This window comes from Mustela nivalis (assembly GCF_964662115.1).
Source record: "Mustela nivalis genome assembly, chromosome: 3".
In the NCBI taxonomy this organism is placed as follows: domain Eukaryota; kingdom Metazoa; phylum Chordata; class Mammalia; order Carnivora; family Mustelidae; genus Mustela; species Mustela nivalis.
The window spans coordinates 51,231,576-51,252,890 of NC_139022.1; the positions used below are offsets into that span (position 1 = coordinate 51,231,576).

The 21,315-nt window shown below is 41.2% G+C and overlaps 1 protein-coding gene across 3 annotated transcripts in view; it reads right to left on the bottom strand.

Moving 5' to 3' along the window:
• MCC (MCC regulator of WNT signaling pathway) overlaps positions 1-21,315 on the bottom strand; it is a 435,968-nt gene that overhangs the window by 341,051 nt on the left and 73,602 nt on the right. For all 3 annotated transcript variants that reach the window (XM_082723700.1, XM_082723701.1, XM_082723702.1), the window contains exon 2: positions 7,910-8,157. In XM_082723700.1, coding sequence (XP_082579826.1) covers positions 7,910-8,157 — 248 coding nt within the window. The remainder of the gene's footprint in view (positions 1-7,909; positions 8,158-21,315) is intronic.

Here is a 21,315-nt window from a genome sequence, read left to right on the forward strand (position 1 = left end):
CTGCCACCACCCCCACCAAAGAAACTTCTAGAAACCCTCACCTGGAGCTAAAAACCACAGTGACTTCAGTTTGGTTTTATGCTAACTGGGCAGTACTTTTACCAATGAATCTCTCTCCTGAGTGATTTTATTTCAAAGGCTCTGTGTTAATTATTAACTGCTCATACAGAACCCATAGAGGATTTAAACCATTTTTTATTTTCTTAATTCACCACCCAGAACCCTACATACCAGGGATAATGCAGCTGGATTGGAAAATGCCTTCATGTCTCACTTAACCTGTTTCAAGAGTTTAGAAGAATTTTGATATACACAAAAGGAGCCCCAACGATATTTAAAAATAACATTCATTCTGGAAAAACTGGCATGTGTCAGGACTAGACAGGCTTGATGTATATTAATGACGTGTGGTTTTAATTTTTTGAAGGCAAGAAACTAAACTAAAATTCAGGGAGCTGCTTATTTATTTTTTAAAATCTGCCAAGCAATCGATATCTCCTTACATTTTCCCCTTAGGTTTTGTGGGTTTGGAGATCTTCCTGTCTAAACTATATGTTCTTTGATCTCATCTTTTACTTTGAATTCCTGTTAAGGAAAAGTCCTGCTATTAGTTTGTCTGAGACACTTCAGAACTTTATATGTTCCTGCTGCACCACAGGGACGGCTACCAGAGCAGTAATGAAGGCTGGCACATCAGGTGGGAATATAACCCAAAGAAAGACCAATAAGGGGTCTTTTGAAGATATAGGTTATTGGAAACTGTGCCCAGTGTTCTAATCCTAGCATAAATTAAATGAAGTTGTATTAATTAACAGGTCTTTATGTCTGCTGTCTTAAATAATGTCTTAAACAATGTTTTAAAACCATAGGGATTTGATTCAAATAAGTCTTTGGCTCTCTGAGACCTGACCAGAGGAAGAAAAACAAGTGCCCCCAAAGATCTGAAAAGCCCAGGCTTGTAACAACCTCATTAGGCAAGCTTGAAGGCTTTTATCAGTTCTCCTCAGGCAATTCGGTGGTTTTTGTTTCCAGTGGTCATCACCCTAAAGCTCTCTTTCACATAGTTCACACATTTGACAAAAATATGTGGAAATCGTGGGTAAAGTTTACAGCTTGGTTGAAGTAAAAATCTGTTTATTTAAAAGGGCGTGTTTAAATGAAGTCTCTATTGGAATTGCTAACATATATAAACACCTAAAGCTAGGATTTTTTTTTTAAGATTTTATTTATTTATTAGAGGGATGGAGAAAGACCACAAGTAGGCAGAGCAGCAGGCAGCCGGAGAGGGAGAAGCAGGCTCCCCCACTGAGCAGTGAGCCCAATGTGGGGCTCCCTCCCAGGACCCAGCGATCAAGACCTGAGCCGAAGGCAGTCGCCCAACCAACTGAGCAACCCAGGGGCCCCAAAGCTAGGAATTTTTAACTCCAGTCTTTCCTAATCACAAAGAAAATAGAAAAAACTTTAAATCATTGTTTTTAAAATGTGATTTAATTTTTTTTCAATTTAAAAATTTTTTAAAAGATTTTATTTGACAGAGAGAGAGATCACAAGCAGGCAGAGAGGCAGGCAGAGAGAGAAAGGGAAGCAGGCTCTGAGCCGAAGGCAGTGGCTTAATCCACTGAGCCACCCAGGCGCCCCTCAATTTAAATTTTTAAATGAGGAAAATTAAATCACAAAATTTTGAAATGAAAATTACAAATAATTATAATAAACACTTGTTTTCCACTGTAAATTAGGCAGTATACACAAAACCTCATACCTGTTTTTGTGTAAGGTATGTGTTTGCTGCTAAAGGGGCGGGATCTCCTAAAAGGATAATGATAATTATAGGAACACTATTACTTATTGATAAACCCAATGTGAATAGGCACTGTGTAGGAACTTTACAAATGACATCTCACTAAGTCCTTCCAACTACCTTATAATGCAGGTATCACTACTTTATCTTTAGAGATAAGAAAACCGAAGCTCAGAATAATCAAGAATGTAGCCTAAATTCCATAGTAACTCAGTGGTGACCTGGAATTTATATTCCTAGCCTATGATACAAATAAATGCCTAGCAAATTGCCTTGTGCACAGTAAATATTAGTAATTTTTAACCGTTTTTACTGTTATTGCTGTAAGTATTTAATTTTATATAGCTGGTGCCTGAAGGACATAAAAAACTTTTAAATATTATTTCTCTCAGAGGACTTAACATAGACATAAAAATCTATTATGATCTAGCTGTCTTAATTTTTCCCCAAAGTATATTTGAGCAGAGAATGCAAAGGCAAAGAGAAGATTGGTAAATGGAAAGTTTATGGTCAATTAAATGTGTGAAATGCTATCTATTTTGTTCTTCTCCTGGAGAGTCACAAGAAATATTAGCATATTAAAGACTCAGAAACGTCTTGCAGTAAAGGAAACTATTAATCTAGTTTAATCCAAAGCTTTCCAATGTATTTAACAAAGGAATTACTTCTTCACATAATATTTATGACCATCCTTTGAAACCAGTGCTCTGTGGAAAACATTTGAGAAAAATGACTCGATCGAAATTCCTCCTCCAAGTAGAGCATGTAATGTTTTGATGGCTCTTCTTTTTCTGCCAACTCCCTGCTGTGGATGTGCTGGGAAATGTCAGAACTGACAATAAAGTCCTTCCAGCACTTAACTGTTACACCCAAGTTTGTCTCAGGATTTTCTCACAGCGGTACAACGTTCCCTCTACTTCTCTCCATATTGCAGCCACAGGTAGCATCCCAAAGCTATCCTGAAACTACAGCTCAGTCTTCTTAGCTCTCCTTATGCACCTTAAGCACCATTCAGTTGCTTCTAAAGTTCTATTGACTCTATGGGGTGCCTGGGTGGCTCAATGGGTTAAAGCCTCTGCCTTTGGCTCAGGTCATGATCTCAGGGTCCTGGGATTGAGCCCCACATCAGGCTTTCTGCTCAGCAGGGAGCCTGCTTCTCCCTTTCCCTCTGCCTGCTGCTCTGCCTACTTGTGATCTCTGTCAAATAAATAAATAAAATCTTAAAAATAAAGTTCTGTTGACTCTAGCTTAAATTTTATTGCTATTTAATTTGTCGTGTGCTTTTCATTTCACAATGAAATGGTAAGTTCTTTGGTATCTGGAACCATGCAATGTGCGGCCGTGTGTCCCCAAAAGAGCATGGATACCGTGCTTTGCGCAGTCAGTCATTCAACGAATATGCACTAAGCATCTCTAACGTGCTGAGCTTGTTCCGAGTGCTGGGGGTATAGCAGTACCCCTGAGAGGTCATCAGCAGTCCGCTCTGGTGGAACTTTTATAGTACTGTGGGGCATACATAAATAAGCCACTGGGTAAGTACATAAGGGAATATCAGAGAAGAAGTTGTATGGGGGCGCCTGGCTGGCTCAGTTGGTTAAGTCTGCCTTCAGCTCAGGTCATGATCTCAGGGTCCTGGGATAGAGCCCTGCATAGGGCTCCCTGCAGCCTGCATCCCCCTGTCCCAGGGCCACGTCCCTTGTCTTCCCACCCCCTCCCCACCCCCTGCCTGTGCACACTCTCTCGCTCTCTCTCTCTCTCAAATAAATAAAATCTTTTTTTTAAAGATTTTATTTATTTATTTGACAGACAGAGATCACAAGTAGGCAGAGAGGCAGGCAGAGAGAGAGGAAGGGAAGCAGGCTCCCTGCTGAGCAGACAGCCCCATCCCAGGACCCTGGGATCATGACCTGAGCTGAAGGCAGAGGCCCCTATCCACTGAGCCACCCAGGCACCCCTCAAATAAATAAAATCTTTTAAAAAAAGAAGTTGTATGAAGCAAAAAGGGCATGTGAAAAGGACTCTAAAGAAGGAATATTTAAGCTGAAATCTGAATAACAGGAAAGGGCCAGTCATGCAATGAAAAGGTCAGAAAGAAGAGTTTAGACCAGAGGAAAGGTCCAGGGCAAAGGTTGAAGGCAAGTTCAGTTTGCTTAGTTGGAGGAATAGCAGGAAGGTCAGTGGGGCTGCAGCATGCATAATTAGGGCAATCAGTATGATAACAGCTTAGCATGATGGGTACGAGCCAGACGGCAGTAAGGAACTTGGACGTCATTTTAGGGGATACGGAAGCCATGGAATGCTGCAGACATCAGAATGAGCTGAGCATGTTTCCATAATGTTAGGAGACCATTCTGACTGCAGGATAAAGAACGAAACATAGGGGGTCAAGGCAGGTATCAAGGAGGCCAGTTATAGACTATTTTTGTCATTGAACCAAGACATGATGGTGATTTAGATGAGGGGGGTAGCAGGAGAGCTAAGGAAGGAGACACATTCTGGAGGTACCCTGACAAAGGAGACAGCACGACTTGCTGGCTTAAGCAAACTAGAGGAGGGTGATATTTCCTATATGGGGGTATCTAGGAGATCAGTGATGCTGGGAGGAAGGGAATCAAGAATTCTTCTGAGCATGTTAGGCATGAGAGGTCTATAAGACATCCAGAAATATGGGTCACTTTTACCTGATTCGGTAGCTCACCGGAAAGAGCAGGGCTAGATCCATACATGGGAGTCACTCACACAAAAACAGACTGTAGCCCCAAAGCCCCTGAGAGACCAACATTAAGAAGGGGAAGCCAAAATGGTGGGCAGGACCCCAGGAGGATGTGGTGTGGGGAAGTCCAAAAGAATGAAGTACTGCTGCCGTGAGGGAGTAGATCGCTGAGGAAAATGCCAAAGATCCAGATGAGGACGGAAGAAGACCCCACGAGTTGGTCCCCACGGAGGCAGTCGGAGCAGGTTCAGTGGAGCGGTGACAACCAAAGCTGGAAGAGTGCGTTGAAGGCCTTTGGTGAGGACTGGTAAGCATTCAGTGTAGACAAACTTTTTGAAACCAGCAGGTGTGAAGAGTGACAGAGAAGGGAGGCAGGAGCCAGGAAAGGGCTCCCCCAGCCCCCCGGGGTGGGAGGAACTGCACTTTCTGTGCATAGAGCCAGAAGAGATGATTAACACCGTGGAAAATAGAGGGATTCTTTGTTTAATTATTGTAGATTTTTCAATGTATTTGATTCATCATGAGACTGAACTGTCACAATTGACAGGGAATAAAACTGAGTGGTGATAACAATAATATTAGCTTAACCTGTGTTTTGTGCTTCTTATGGGCTAGACACTGTTTTATGTGCTTTTTATAGATATTAGCTTCTGCATTCCTCCAAATAACCGTAATTGTTCTAACACTACCCTGGACAAGGACATCGAGATATGGAGTCGTTGGGTAACTTGTCCAGTGTCACGGAGGCGGGAAGCGACAGAACCCAGATTCACACTCAAATGATCTGACTCTGAGGCTTTCACTACCAGGATAAACTGGCACAAGCTTGCACATCTGCTGGCATTTCCTCAGTTCACGACCCGTTTTATGACTCACTGCCTCTCTGCTACCTCTTCTTTCTCCTGGGCAAACAGTTACAGAGGTTGGGAGGAACTCCTTTTCACCTCCTTCTCAGGTTAGGGCAATCCTATGAGATAGCTTATGCAATTAGATATGGGTAGCAATTCTATCAAGAATGCCTCTTTATTCTTTTTTTTAAAAGATTTTATTTATTTATTTGAGAGAGAGAGACAGAGTGAGAGAGCATGAGAAGGGAAGTCAGAAGGAGAAGCAGACTCCCCATGGAACTGGGAGCCTGATGTGGGACTCGATCCAGAACTCCAGAATCATGAGCTGAGCTGCAGGCAGTCGCTTAACCAACTGAGCCACCCAGGCGCGCCCCAAAATGCGTCTTTTAAGAAAAAAACTGCCCCCTTTAGAATATTTCTAAACATATACCACACATTAAAATACAATTTTGGATGGTGTAGTTTTTTTTTCCCCCATACAAGTATTCCTCCTAGAGACACAATAAATATTACTTCAGTGGCCACACGGGATTCACTAGTTGGGATGCACCACAGTTTATTTCAAATGTGTATGTGTGTGGGCTTATAATTATATAAGAAGGCCATGTTCTTGGCAGAAAAATTAGAAAGCACAGCTTAGCAAAAAGAACTCCATTCTTTCATCTAATAAATATTACTGCATGTCCTTTTTATGTCATGCAACTATTACAAATCATGCTTTCAAATGCTATTTAAAAGCATGAGGAAAATGCAAGGGATGAATTACAGGATACAAAACTATATAGAAAGTATGTGAACAGGGGCACCTGGGTGGCTCAGTGGGTTAAGCTGCTGCCTTCGGCTCAGGTCATGATCTCAGGGTCCTGGGATCGAGTCCCGCATCGGGCTCTCTGCTCAGCAGGGAGCCTGCTTCCTCCTCTCTCTCTCTGCCTGCCTCTCTGCCTACTTGTAATCTCTCTGTCAAATAAATAAATAAAATCTTAAAAAAAAAAAAAAGAAAGTATGTGAACAAATTAATAAAAAACAAATCACATACACACACATGAAAGAGAAAGAGAGAGGGAGGGAGAAATCTAAGCAGTAGTTATTATTTCTGGATGTGAGGCATTAAGGATGATTTTTATTTTCTTCTGCTTGCCTTTTTAAAAATCCTACTTTTCTATAATAAACATATATTACTTTAATACTCAGAAAAAATGTTACTTCAAAAATGAAATATTTCTACATATTATGCTGAGACCATATGCATTATCAGACATCTGATGTGAAGTTAAAATGGAATCCATTAAGATGGTAAGTCATAGGGGATATGAGGACACGTTTATTATTTCAATTACTCAATAATAATGCTCCAAATGATTCCACTGCCAAGAGCATTATTCAGGTTGTGTGTGTGTGTGTATGTGCGTGCGTGTGTGTTATGGGACACTACATAATTATCCATGCTAATTAGTATATATTTAACAAATGATGAACAATTAACATGGAGCTTTGTTTCCTGCCACCAGATCTACCTAGAAGAGAAAGAAGCAGAGAGAGAGAGAGAGATCCCGAAGATAGCTTTAAGGGGGAAAAAAAATTCCCTAAAATATAAGTAGAAAATTCAGATACTTTCCTCTATCCCTTTGTTCAGGCTAACTTTCAGATGCCTCTTTCCTCTAAACTTTTCATTATAAAAAATTATAAATTTCCTCTCTCTCTCTCTCTACACACACACACACACACACACACACACACATTTTTGAGTGCCCAGAAACATGTACAATAAGCTCAGTGCGTTAAAGCCTCTGCTTTCAGCTCAGATCATGATCCCAGGGTCCTGGGATCAAATCCTGCATCGGGCTCTCTGCTCAGCGGGGAGCCTGCTTTCCTTCCTCTCTCTCTGCCTGCCTCTCTGTCTACCTGTGATCTCTGTCGAATAAATAAAAAAAAAATTAAAAAAAAAAGATTAAGCAAACAAGAGATGGATTTTTGGGGGCACCTGGGTGGCTCAGTCATTAAGCTCCTGCCTTTGGCTTGGGTCACGATCCCAGGGTCCTGGGATAGAGCCTGGCATCGCATTGGGCTCTCTGCTCAGCGGGAAGCCTGCTTCTCTCTCTCCCACTCCCCCTACTTGTGTTCCCTTTCTTGCATCTCTTTCGTGTCAAATAAATTAAAAAAATCTTTAAAAAGAGAGAGAGAGAGAGAAATGGATTTTTTTTTTTAAACCTTACGGCCCAGAGCTGCACTAATATTTGAAGGTGTCCCCAGATTGTCTCTGAGGTCTGCTGATGCAGTCACCACCTCTCCCTCCCAGCGTGCCCTACCTCTCCAATAACTAAATGGCTACATATTATTATGCTTGGAAAATGGAAGAATGAAAACTAAAGAAAGGGGTAAACTCTGTAGGACAGAACTAGGGGAAACAGGGAGCATTCACCCAGGAAATGTGTGGTCAAGAAGGCAGCCTGGAGATGAGCCGGCAGCAGGCTGGGCAGGCCACTCCCGCTTACAGAGGGCACCAAGCAGGGCTCGTGGGGCACTACCAAACTGCCACCTGGTTGTACCTACCCAAACTGTTGTCGCTGCTCGTGGGCCAGGATGCAATTCTATCCCGCAGCTTCTTCTTTTTACAGGAGTTGTCTGACTTCTCAGAAAGACCTACTTCCTCCTTCCTAATCTCTCGAACGAGCTGCATGCGGCACCTTGTAAAATCCTGAAAGGAAATCTTCCCATGTTCATCTGCACCCAGCTGGTTCATGATCTCAGCCACAGACTCCTCCATATTCAGTTGGCGACAGACCATCAACAAGTCATTTCTATGGGAGGGGTGAACAGAAGAAGACTCGTTAGGAGAGACATTGAGCTGGAGAACGCAGTTAATGGGGGAGAAAAGCGCATTTCTTGAATATATCCACACTGAGGAAACCTAGTTCCAACTTTCTTATTGCTTCTAGAAACGTGGGAAGTATGCAAAAAGACCTCTTTCATTGGGTGATTCTAGACATGAACCCTATTTAATTATTTGGGAAAGTGAGGCAACTCTGAATCCTTTGGTTCTCTTTTTTTTCCTGTCACCTCTCTCCCTCTCTGTCTTTCTTTTGAAATCGATCAAGCACCTGACATCTCACTATAAGATAATGTTTCAGAACATCGAAAAGACATTGTTTCTACCCTTGGCAGAGTTTAAAACCTAGTCCAATTATAAAAGAACAGCAAAGACTTTAACAAGCTTGGTTTTCAGCTTTCTGGACCAATCAGTGAATTTTAGGACTTCTTTAAAAGCCTGTTTAATCCCAACTTTCACGACTCAGTGCTTGCCCACCTCAGGTTTTTCCTGATTTTCTCGGAGTATTTTCCACCTTCCCATCAGCAGTTAGCCCCAGACCAAGAGCAGGGGTCGAAATCCCAAATGTCCTCCAAGGACTAGGACACAAGGTAAATGTGTGAAATGGGTCCTTCTAAGACAGGCAGGGTTGGTCGAGTCTGGGACCGGACTAAAGTATATCCAACTTTAATATGTTCTCAAATTTAAACAACAAACATAAAAATAATTCAAAAGGAACAAGAACAACAACACCACTATGCCGGCCAAGAGCAATTCTAGAGGACATCCTTTGGCCCCCGACACCTAAGTCTTATTCTTTTCCATCTGCACTCCTTGGGGGAAACGTTGTGTTCAAATTGCTCCAACTGGACATCCCTACAAAGGTCAAAGGATTACAGAAATTAAGAGCTGGAAAACACATTAGAAACTCGTCCACAGTCACAAACAAAGCTAACTAGTGCTCCTGTCTCAACATGCCACCAAAGTCCAATCATTTTGAGGACATGACTACTTTGATATTTGCTGATATCTGAAAACTCACCATGCCAAGTAAGACCAACTGCTGTCTTCCAGCCTCCTTCACCCGTTCCCGCTCCTGGTCGCCGCTACTCTGGTCTCCCCACTGTCCCCGGGCATGCAGAATTGTCATCACTTTAATATCTCCTCCCTCACTCCTTCTTCCTTTTCATTTCCCCTTCCCTGGTCCCCAGTGTCCAATTTATTATCAAATTGCTGCGGGTCCTGTCCCTGAAATGCTTTTTTTTTTTTTTTTTTAAAGATTTTATTTATTTATTTGACAGACAGAGATCATGAGTAGGCAGAGAGGCAGGCAGAGAGAGAGGAGGAAGCAGGCTCCCCGCTGAGCAGAGAGCCCGATACGGAACTCGATCCCAGGACCCTGAGATCATGACCTGAGCCGAAGGCAGCGGCTTAAACCACTGAGCCACCCAGGCGCCCCCTGAAATGCTTTTATATTTACTCTTAATTGGGTTTTTCAGGTACAATACACTAGTTTCTCCAACTAATCACCCAGCTTCCGCTTGCCATTCCGTTTTCAAGTTTCATAAATCTTTTGACACATAGCTACATGTTTTATTTCATCTTGTGTATATGTATGTGTACATATGTATATCATGTGTATATGCCTATGAGTATTTATTTATATTTTTTATGTATATGGTAGATGAATAAATAAACACACACATGAAAAGTAGGGGTGATAGGTTAAATGATTAGTCTTAATTTTTCATGCCCTCATAGTAGTATTATATACCCATACCCTTGCCTTGGCCTCAGTACTAAGCACACTCATTGCAGGTAGGTCTTTCCTTATCCCTTAACTTCAGGCTTGACATCGAACTTGCTTTGGTCCCCTGGGATGTTAGCAGATAGATGTTTATACAGTTGGGCTTGTCCCATGCCACTTCTGCCATCATTGTGAAAAGAACAAACCGAGGTAGCCATTAACTGTCTAGTCTGGGCCCCAAGATGAGCCATCTCAGCCAACCTATAGACCAGTAGCTAAGAAGAGCCACTCCAGCTGATCCCAAGATGTGCGATCAAGGGTAAGTTCTTGTTGTTTCTGCCAATGAGATTTTGTGATTGCTCCCCAGCAACAACTAACCGGTACAGTGGAACAATACTTTGTTTTAATGCATGTACATGATTATCTTTTTTTACCCTTCCCTGAATACAGCCTAATATTCAGCTGGCTTCGTCTAAGACTTAGGGATGTCAGGGCCCCTGGGTGGCTCAGTCAGTTATCAGCTGCTTTTGGCTCAGGTCATGATCCCAGGGTCCTGGGAATGAGCCCCACATGAGGCTTTCTGCTCAGTGGGGAGCCTGCTTCTCCTTCTGCCCCTCCACCCACCCACTTGTGTGCTCTCTCCCTGCCCCTCAAATAGATAAACAAAATCTTTAAAAAAAAAAAAAAAAAAGGACTTAGGGATGTTTAGGATTGCTAAAGAATAATGCAAATAGAAAGAAAGGGCCAATGTTCTAATATAAAAATTCTACATTCTAATATGGAAATTCCTTTTTTATATTTTCAGATAATAGTCTTAACAGTTAGGTTGGGTAGAAAATAAAGAGATTTTTTGGGGCACCTGGGTGGCTCAGTTGTTGACTGTCTGCCTTTGGCTCAGGTCATGATCGGAGAGTCCTGGGATCAAGCCCTGCATTGGGCTCCCTGCTCAGTGGGAAGTCTGCTTCTCCTTCTCCCCCACTCCCCTGTTGGTGTTCCTGCTCTCGCTGTGTCTCTCTCTCTGTCAAACAAATAAATAAAATCTTAAAAAAAAAAGAAAGAAAGAGGTTTTCTAAACTCCAGAAGTTCACATAAAAAGATGTTAACTAATATTTTCTGAATGGTAGGAAAATGGTGTTTTCACGCTTATCTTGCCTATCTGTATTTTGTAACCTCCTACAACATACTATACTACTTTCATAAATTGCTATGTCATTTTTCAGGTTTTAAAAATGAGGATAATAATAGCACCTATCTCAGAGCATTGTTTTGAGAATAATGGACATAATGCATGTAAAGCACTTAGTTCCTGACATATATTAAGTACTCAATAAACAGTAATCATTATTACGATTATTTTATAATTATTGATCATAGATCTTTCACAATGCCCCAGTTTCATGATTAAGCCTTTAGTAATTAAGCACAAGTTGCTCAGGGGGAAAAGAGTGTTTATTGAACGGAGAGGACTCTGCCGCACTCAGTGGAGCAATCCGTCTGCAGAGGCTGCCCTCCCGCCCGGCCTGTGGCCCACTTATGGATTTGGGCACCCCGGTGAGAAACGCAGCTCTGTCCAGGCCCAGGAAGCCTCATTCTACTCCCCCCACAACAACAAAAAAGGCTTAAAGAATTTGTGTTCTAGGGGCACCTGGGTGGCTCAGTGGGTTAAGCCCCTGCCTTCAGCTCAGGTCATGATCTTGGGGTCCTGGGATCGAGCCCCGCATCAGGCTGTCTCTGTCTACTTGTGATCTGTCTGTCAAATTAAAAAAAAAAAAAAAGGAATTTGTGTTCTAGAAATGCCAACTCAGGAGAGAATGTGTAACAATACATTTTTATTTTCTAAGTGTGGGCCACCAAGAGGCTGATAAAAAAGATGAAAAACAAAATACACTGCCCCCCACGAAATAAAGTCAGGTTGTAATCTTTTTTTTTTTTTTTTTTTTTTTAGATTTTATTTATTTGATAGACAGAGATCACAAGCAGACAGAGGCAGGCAGAGAGAGAGAGAGGAGGAAGCAGGCCCCCTGCTGAGCAGAGAGCCTGATGTGGGGCTCGATCCCAGCACCCTGGGATCATGTCCTGAGCCGAAGGCAGAGGCTTAACCCACTGAGCCACCCAGGCGCCCCTCAGGTTGTAATCTTTAACTAGATGTACTAGTTTCTAAAAACTGAATGAAAGCGAAATTTTTTTTTCAGCATAGAGATCTAGAACCAGCACTGACAACTGACAAACAGGCCAGGGTGGTGTGATTTAACCCTGCCTCACAGATCAGGACACGAAGACTGAAAGTCACCGAGCTGCAAATGTCACTGGAATCCCTCTGATTCCAACACTCTCATGCTTTGCATTCTCTCATCAGGCACCTTGGATGTCATTGATACCTAAATTGTGGCAGGTGAACACAAGTGAGGACAGCACTAATATGAGCAGCTTGATTATCAGTGGTCACTAATTAATGATCCTTTTATATCAAACCAGAGAGACCATCTCCACCTGAACATTATTATTACCTTCTATGTTAAATACAGATGAAATAATAAATTACATTTTGTTATCAACATGATAAGTGACACAGAGAGAAAAAAGTTCCCAAAGCTCTCCTTTACATATCAAGAGCTGGAACTTGCTTCAGAGTTTTATCATAAGCCATTGGGTTCAGTTGTTTAAAATGGCTCTAGGGAATTCCACTCACCCTTGACCACACCTGTGAACTCGCCCCTCTGCTTTGTATCTTCGATCCCTCCCTTCAATAGGTGGAGGCCATTTCCCTGTCCTTGCATCTGGGTTGGCTTTGTGACTTGCTTTGACCAATGGCATGTGTCAGAAATAACATTCTAGGATCGCTCAGTACAGGCCTTAAGAAGCCTGGCTGCTCCCACTTCCAGCTCATGTCTGTCCAGCTCCGTGCAATCCTGTGGCCCACTAAGACCCACAGGAGAGCTCTTCCTTCCCACGGCACTTAGCACCTACACCATTCACATGGGGCCCAAGTACAGCTGCGTGACAGTTTTTGGGTAACTGTACTAAACTTGCATTTCTCTCTCTCTTTCTCGGTATTATTTTCACACACTCCAGTCTTATCTTCCCAATGTGACCACAAGTTCCTGGAAGCCCAGTGCTGGCTGTGCACCAGTAACCCCTAAGATCTGCCCAGATGTAGTGAAAAGAAGGGCCATCTGTACCCCAATGTTTATAGCAGCAATGGCCACGGTCGCCAAACTGTGGAAAGAACCAAGATGCCCTTCAACGGACGAATGGATAAGGAAGATGTGGTCCATATACACTATGGAGTATTATGCCTCCATCAGAAAGGACGAATACCCAACTTTTGTAGCAACATGGACAGGACTGGAAGAGATTATGCTGAGTGAAATAAGTCAAGTAGAGAGAGTCAATTATCATATGGTTTCACTTATTTGTGGAGCATAACAAATAGCATGGAGGACATGGGGAGTTAGAGAGGAGAAGGGAATTGGGGGAAATTGGAAGGGGAGGTGAACCATGAGAGACTATGGACTCTGAAAAACAATCTGAGGGGTTTGAAGTGGCGGGGGGGTGGAAGGTTGGGGTACCAGGTGGTGGGTATTATAGAGGGCACGGATTGCATGGAGCACTGGGTGTGGTGTAAAAATAATGAATACTGTCATGCTGAAAATAAATAAAAAATAAATTAAAAAAAAAAAAAAAAAGATCTGCCCAGCACCCAGCACATCACCCTCTACCCAGCAGATATCCAGGACGTCTGTTCCAATGGGTTGACTCATAAAACTCTCAGAAGTTGGAAAATGATCACTCTTTTGAAGGGAGTCCCCTGTGGATTGGATATTTCCCCACATAAACCTCTTTGTATTTTCTCACAGACAGCCACACATGGGATGCTCAGTAAAGTATGAATGATCAGTGGCTACCATAAAAACGAACAATAGCCTTGCAGCCTTGGTGACAGGGCAGAATGACAGCTTCCCTGCTCTAGGCTAGGAACATTTCTCCAAGGAAGAGATACTGAGATCCTAAACAACAGTTGTTCACAATCAAGACAATGTAGTGGAGAACTACAGCAGTAATGCAGTACCTCACAGAAGGCACCTGCCTTAAATTTAAGAACCACCACCAAAATTTTGTATATTCTTTCAGAAAATACATTCATTGATTATAGAAAATGTAGACAAGTGAGGAGAAGAAAACGCAAATCACACGCTGTCACTCTACTCAGCAATAACCCCAGTGAAAGTTTGGGTAATGTCACAAAAATGCGGTGAACATTTTAGCCTCTAAATTTCTTCTAAATAAATAAATGTCCTCCTAGTCATTTTTTAAAGTCACTTTTACAATTGCTCTAAAAGTGTTTTCCAAATGATTCCTATTCGCGTATGCGTATCTTAGCTTCAGAGGATATCACCATGAGGCAAGAAAGGAACAGATTCCAGCTTATAACAGAGAAACTGGCCAAGTCAGATAATATTTAGTTCTGGAGAGAACGCCAATCACCAGGCAGCAAAATTAAAATACGACTGAAGATCGATGATTCTAGCTCAAAATTGCATGTTTTCACAATGCACAGCTATTACTCTCTGTATATAAAAGCCTTTTGTGTCTTGGTTATTCTTCTCCCTTTAACTTATAAAGAAATTGAGTAGGAAGGGAAAATTCAGTGAAGCTATTTATCATTCAGGGAAATTCATAGCTAATGGAAAAGATGGGTTTACATCTCAGAGGCTCTGAGGCAGAGAAAAGTGTTATTCTTTCCCACAATGATACTAAATCCCAAAGTCAGTTGGAATGCAGGCTGTGCAAAAGCCATCATTGCTTTGAGTAAGAAGTAGATGCTTCTATTCACAATTCTCAACAGACACCTATCGTGGGTAGACCAGAAAGAGTTGCTTACGAAAAAACTCAAAAAAGTCTGAAAGTTCACTTTGCCCCTAACTGTTCAACTGAAGTCACGCAAAAATGTAATTTAGAAGACTCTAATTTCAGTTGCATAAATATTCAAAGTGTGAAAAACCATAAATAAGACATAAAAAAACAGGCTCTGGGCTACTGCTGGTAATTTCTGGGGATAGCTGTTGGAAGGAACAAATACATTTGCCTTTTATCATTGTTCCCGAGTGAAGTAATTAAAGTGAAAATGAAACAAATGAGGAAATAAACTAACAAACCCATAGTTAAGATAAAAAGAGAAGAGTTTATTCCTTAAAGATAAGGGATTTCAACAAATTTTGGCGATATATAAGAAAGATGGGAGCAGCTGGCCAGAAAGACAAATGGTAATGTTGAGCATGGGGCTGAGAACAGTGGGGCCAGCCTTACCTTTCACAGCCCAGAACCCAGAGATATTGCTCACCTTGATATACCAGGATACAAGGTACAAGCACTTAGGGAAAAATGATCAGAGGACCCAAAGCACAAATGGTTGAAAGGGGATACCATTTTATTCACATTTTTTTTTTTACCTTGTGTGTGAAGTGCTCTGATAAAAGTAAGGTTTTCAAATTTTAAAAACCCAAAGAAGTCATTAATTTGATTCAAGATATGATGGACAAAAGATTAGCATTTAAATATATAACGAATTCCTACCACACAATAAGAGAAACATAACAGCCCAATTGAAAAGTGGGCAGAAAATTAACGTAAAAGAAAACCTACATGGCCAAAAAAACGTGTGAAAAGATTCTCATCTCAACCTCACTACACATAAGGAAAATGCAAATTACAACAATGGGATGCCACTTCAACGCCAAGAGAGTTGGCAAAAATGACAGTCTGACAATACCAAATGTTGGCAAGGAAGAAGAAAATTTTGTGTGTTGTAGGTGGAAGAAAAAAATGGTACCACCTTTTTAGAAAGGATATAGGCAACATCCAAATCAGCAGAGTTAAACACACATTTCAACCAGAAATTCAACTTTTAGTTGTATATACTAAAGAAACTTATGCATGGAGGTGCCTGGGTGGCTCAATCAGTTGGGCATCTGTCTGCAACTCAGGTCATGGCCTCAGGGTTCTGGGATCAGGCCCAACAGCAGTCTCCCTGCTCAGCGCAAAGTCTACTTCACTCTCCCTTTGCCCTTCCCTCCACTGGACAGAACACGCATGTTCTGTCTCTCTCTCCCTCTCAAAGGAATAAAACCTTTAAAAATTAAAATTTTAAGATCTTAAAAATAAATAATAAAAAAAGAAACTTATGCATGGATACAAGGAGAGATGCTCAATATGTGTGACAGCAAAGATTTGGGAAGAGTTTAATAATATTAATGGTCATACTGATAAGAATAGCTAATGTACATTGGATACTTATTGTGTGTCAGGGTCTGAGCTAGTGCTTTACATATATTAATTAATACAATCCTCAAAACCCCCTATGAGGTACATACTCTCCTTAGCTCCATTTAATAAGTGAGGAACTTGAAGACCAGAGGTGTGCAAGGACTAGTCCGGGTGCCTACCAACACCAATGAATATATAAATTGAGGTTCTGTCAGGTAATGAAACACCACAGAATGAAGTTTTTGAAAGAAATATAGGTACAATATATGATCATAAATAAATCTCAAAAAGAGTGGTGAGTAAAAACCTCAAACTAAAGAATAATATGAACAGTAGGATAGCACTTACCTAAGTTGAAAAATCTGTAAAACAACACGATAAATTATATATGGATTTACACACACACAAGTAATAAAAACAAAACCAGGAACCAAAAATATCAACTGTGAAGTGGGGAGGGAGGGAGAGAGGGGAATAGGACTAGGGAAGGGTATAAAGGGGATTTAACGTGGATCTGTAACGTCATATTGAAAAATCATAGGCGGACATGTTAACATTCTTTCCATCTGGGTAATGGGTACAGGTGTGTGTTCCTTATACACTCTGTAACGTTCGGTATTTTAAGTATTTCTTAATTTAAAAATCTAACACATAAAAAGCTAAATCAAACAAATTTGGTTTGGTCATGTCAAAGGGTAAAACAGATAAAATGAACCATGTCGTTCACATCAGTAAGCACCCACAGGGCATCTCTCTTAGAATTAACCAGATTAGATGACCCAAGTGTCATTTTGCAAATTTTATCATTACCAACTACAGAGCATCTGATTCTTTTTCCTGGTATGATTTTCTAAGAGCGCAATGACTTGTTAAATGGTCAAATTTCTCAGCACAGTTTTCCCAACATCCCTTGAGAAACATCTAGCAATTTATGGCAACAGCAATAGTGTTTGAGCTGCCCACACTTGAGTTAAGTTTCTGGGGAGCGTCATCTCATTCCCCGTCTCCATGGCCTCACTATCCTTCTCTGCAAAGTGTCTACCACAGAGCCCCAGGGATACTTCTCTCAGCACTGCCTGCAGCCTTCTTGAAACTTTGCCCCTCAGCCCTGTCTTCCAGGTTCCTCCCACCTCGATTTGACTGCTGCTTCAGAATTCTGGTTCCAAATGTGCCTATCACCCAAGGCTTTGTCCACTGTTTTGTCACCATACAGGCTCTCTGTGGGTGACCTAATCTAAACGCACGACCTTATCCATCACTAGACATGCTGACTCCGGAATCTCCACGTCCAGTTAAGGAGCAATGCGTTTTCTACTCAGAAGCTACGTTTTGCGGTCATCCATTCCCACCACACTCAAAATCCTGAACTGAATTCATCATCTTTACCCCGCCCCAAGTTTACTCCTCCCATCTACATAGACGACACCATCCAGGCACCAAGCCAGAAATCTAGACGTTGTCTGAGATGTTTCTTTCTCATCTATGCTCATGTGCAAGCAGTCACCAAGACGAGAGATTCTGCAATGTAAACAGCACTCCTATACGTCCCATCCTAGAAACGCTTGCTACTTGCCATTTTCCATCTGATTTACCACAGCAGTACAGTTCCTGCATCTCCTCCTTTCCAACGGGCAGCCAACAAATTACTCTTGCCTGCTTAGAATCCTTTATTTGCTCCCCACAGCCTTTCAGCTCTGCGTGCAATGTTTCTCCCATCCTACCACAGCCCATCAGAATACGGCCCACCCATTGTCTTCATACCAGCCTCCTGCCCAAGCAGGTAACCTGGGTTCTAGCCCCACTGGATATCTTTTAGTTTCCAGAAGAGGCAGTGCTGTTTTCCATTCCCATGCTTTGCACTTTTGTTCCTCTGTTTAGAGCATCCTTACCTGTGCTTTTCTTCAAACTCCCACCCATGCTTCATAATCCATTTGAACAGCATCTCCTCCAGAATGTTCCTTAAATCTCTCAGGTAAACCGCTGTCCTATTCAGTGTCCCTGTAACTGATATATGCCTGTGCTCCCTTTGATCGCACACTCCACTCTACAGTAATTGCCAATTTATGTCCTCTTTCTTATACTGCACCAGAGGCTGGCAGCTAAGGCCTACAGCCAAATCCAGACCATGGTCTGTTTTCATAAATCAAGCTCACTGGAATGCAGGCACACCCATCTGTCTACGTATTGTCTATGGCTGCTTTCTGACTACAACAGGAGAGCTGGATAGTTATGACAAAGACTATATGACTCATAAAACCAAAAATATTTACTATATGGCCCTTTACGGAAAATGTTTATGAACCCCCCCTACTAGATTATAAATTCGTAGGGAACAGGGCTCATTCTTTGTTCATCTTCAAAACCCTAACACTGGAAATATAATAGGTGCTAAATAAATGGATAAATAAAAAGTTGGGTGAATAAATAAAATGTAAAAATAAATAAAATATTAGAATTTAGGAAAAAAGAAACTTCTATCTCATTTCTCCCTTCCTTCTTGTACATCTCAATTTGCAATCCCAATCAAAACAAAACAAGTTGATTTCATTAGGTCTTAAAATATCTTCTGGTATATATGTTGGTTCCATATCCCTCCTTAAAAAAATTTTTTTTTTAAGATTTCATTTATTTATTTTACAGAGAGAGAGAACATGCAGGGGAAATAGCAGAGGGGGAGGGAGAAGCAGACTCTCTGCCCAGCAGGGAGCCTGACATGGGGCTTGATCCCAGGACCCCAGGATTATGACCTGAGCCTAAATCAGACGCCGAACCAACTGAGCCACCCAGGTGCCCCCCCCACCCCCGCCAACCCTCCCGCAAGCCTTTCTATGCTGGTAGTACTGAATTCTGGCAGCACATCATAATTGCCTGGGGTGATCAAAACATACTAAACCTCATGCCTTATGGCTGAAAGCTAAATCAGGATGGCACAGAATGCGCAGCCTCAGTATTTGCTAAAAGGCTCCCTAAGTGCATCAGAGTAGGACTTGGGTTCTACACCCATAGTACTGAGGAAAGAGGGATTTAAGGCAGCTCAAAAACCTTAATAATAAAAACCAAACGAACAAACTCACTCGATCATGATAATTTATGTACTTGTGAGGTGAAGGGAAATAGATATTTTAGAAAAATTATCTTTGGAAGTGGAAACGAAAAGGATTCTGCTAGAAGTCAAGCTCCGTAAGGATTAGAATTCTGTGTTTTGTTCACCGCTGTATTACCAAGAACAGTACCTAGCATATAATAGGTGATCATAAATAAATAATGAATATATGAGTAATTTTTTCATTTTCTTTTAATCAACCAGAAGCCCCTGATTGGAAATATTCCATTTAACTGAAATGTTATACATATGAAGAAGGCAAATTGGCAAATATAGTCTTTAGTTAATCAACAAACAACTTTCTTTAGGGGAATAAACATGTTCTACAGTATAAAATGGTGCTTTGGAGGGCACCTGGCTGGCTCAGTCAGAACAGTACGCAACTCTTGGTTCTGGGGTTATGAATTTGAAAGCCAGGTTGGGTGTGGAGATGACTTAAAGATAAAATCTTTTTTTTTTTTTTTTTTCAAGAGAATATTAAATCGTTTATTGATTACACATGATAATGGATAAAGATAAAATCTTTAAAAAATAAAATAAAATGGTGATTTGGTGTTAAAGAGGAAGGCAAAAAAAAACCCTGCTATGGATAAAGGCATCCCAACTCCTTTTAAAAATTCAATCTTAATTTTTAAAAAAAAAGGTTAGTTGTACAAACAATCCAATTTAAAGATGGGCAGAAGACCTGAATAGATATTTTTCCAAAGAAGACATACAGATGGACAACAGTCACGTGAAATGGTGTTCAGCATCACTATCACCAGGGATATGCAAATCAAAAACAACAATGAGATACGACTTCACAGCTGTCAGAATGGCTAGAATCAAAAACACAAGGGGTGCCTGGGTGGCTCAGTGGGTTAAAGTCTCTGCCTTCAACTCAGGTCATGATCTCAGGGTCCTGGGATCGAGCCCCGCATCGGGCTCTCTGCTCGGCAGGGAGCCTGCTTCCTCCTCTCTCTCTCTGCCTGCCTCTCTGCCTACTTGTAATCTCTGTCTGTCAAATAAATAAATAAAAATCTTAAACACACACAAGAAATAACAAGTATTGGCAATAATGTAGAGAAAAAGGAACCTGTGTGCACTGTTAGTGAAATGCAAATTGGGGAAGCCACTGTGGAACACAGCATGGAATTTCCTAAAAAAATTAAAAATAGAAACACCATGTAATCTAGTAATTCTACTACTGGGTATTTACCTAAAGAAAACAAAACATTAATTTGAAAAGATGTATGTGCCCCTATGTTTCCTGCAGCATTATTTACAATAGTCAAGATACGGAAGCAACCCAAGTGTCCATTGATAGCTGAATGGATAAAGAAGATGAATATTACTTGTCCATAAAAAAGAATGAAGTAATGCTGTTTGCAGCAACATGAATGGACCCAGAGGGTATAATGTTAAGTGAAATAAGTCAGACAGAGAAAGACAAATACCATATGGCTTCACTCATAAGTGGAATTTAAGAAACAAAACAGATGAACAAATTAAAAAAAACAACAACACTTAAATACAGAGAACAAACGGTTGGTACCAGAGGGGAAGTGGGTAGGGGGATGGGTAGAATAGATAAAGGGGACGAAGAGGACATTCCTCGTGATGAGCACTGAGTAATGTATAGAATTGCTGAATCACTGTATTGTACACCTGGAACTAATATAACACATATATTAACTACATGTCAATTAAAACATTTTTTTAATTTAAAATTTTTGAAAAGATCAGTTGTAGCTTATAAACACATGGAATGAGATCATGGAAAGCCATGAAGGAAAAAGAAATGCCATAACAAACAAAACGGCATATGACATGCATTCTAAGAAATTAAGTGGAATCATCTTGGACCTCCCACTATGGTCCTAAAGCCAAGTCAGCTGATGTAATGAACATCCAAGCCTGGCTTAAAGTGGAGCCTACTCATTCATTCTCTCTCTCCCTCTCTCCTCGTGTATCTCTTTCACTCATAGGAACGCACAGCTAGAAATGATGAAGCTGTTGGCCTAATTTTTACTATATCTAAAAAGTGCTTTTGGTTG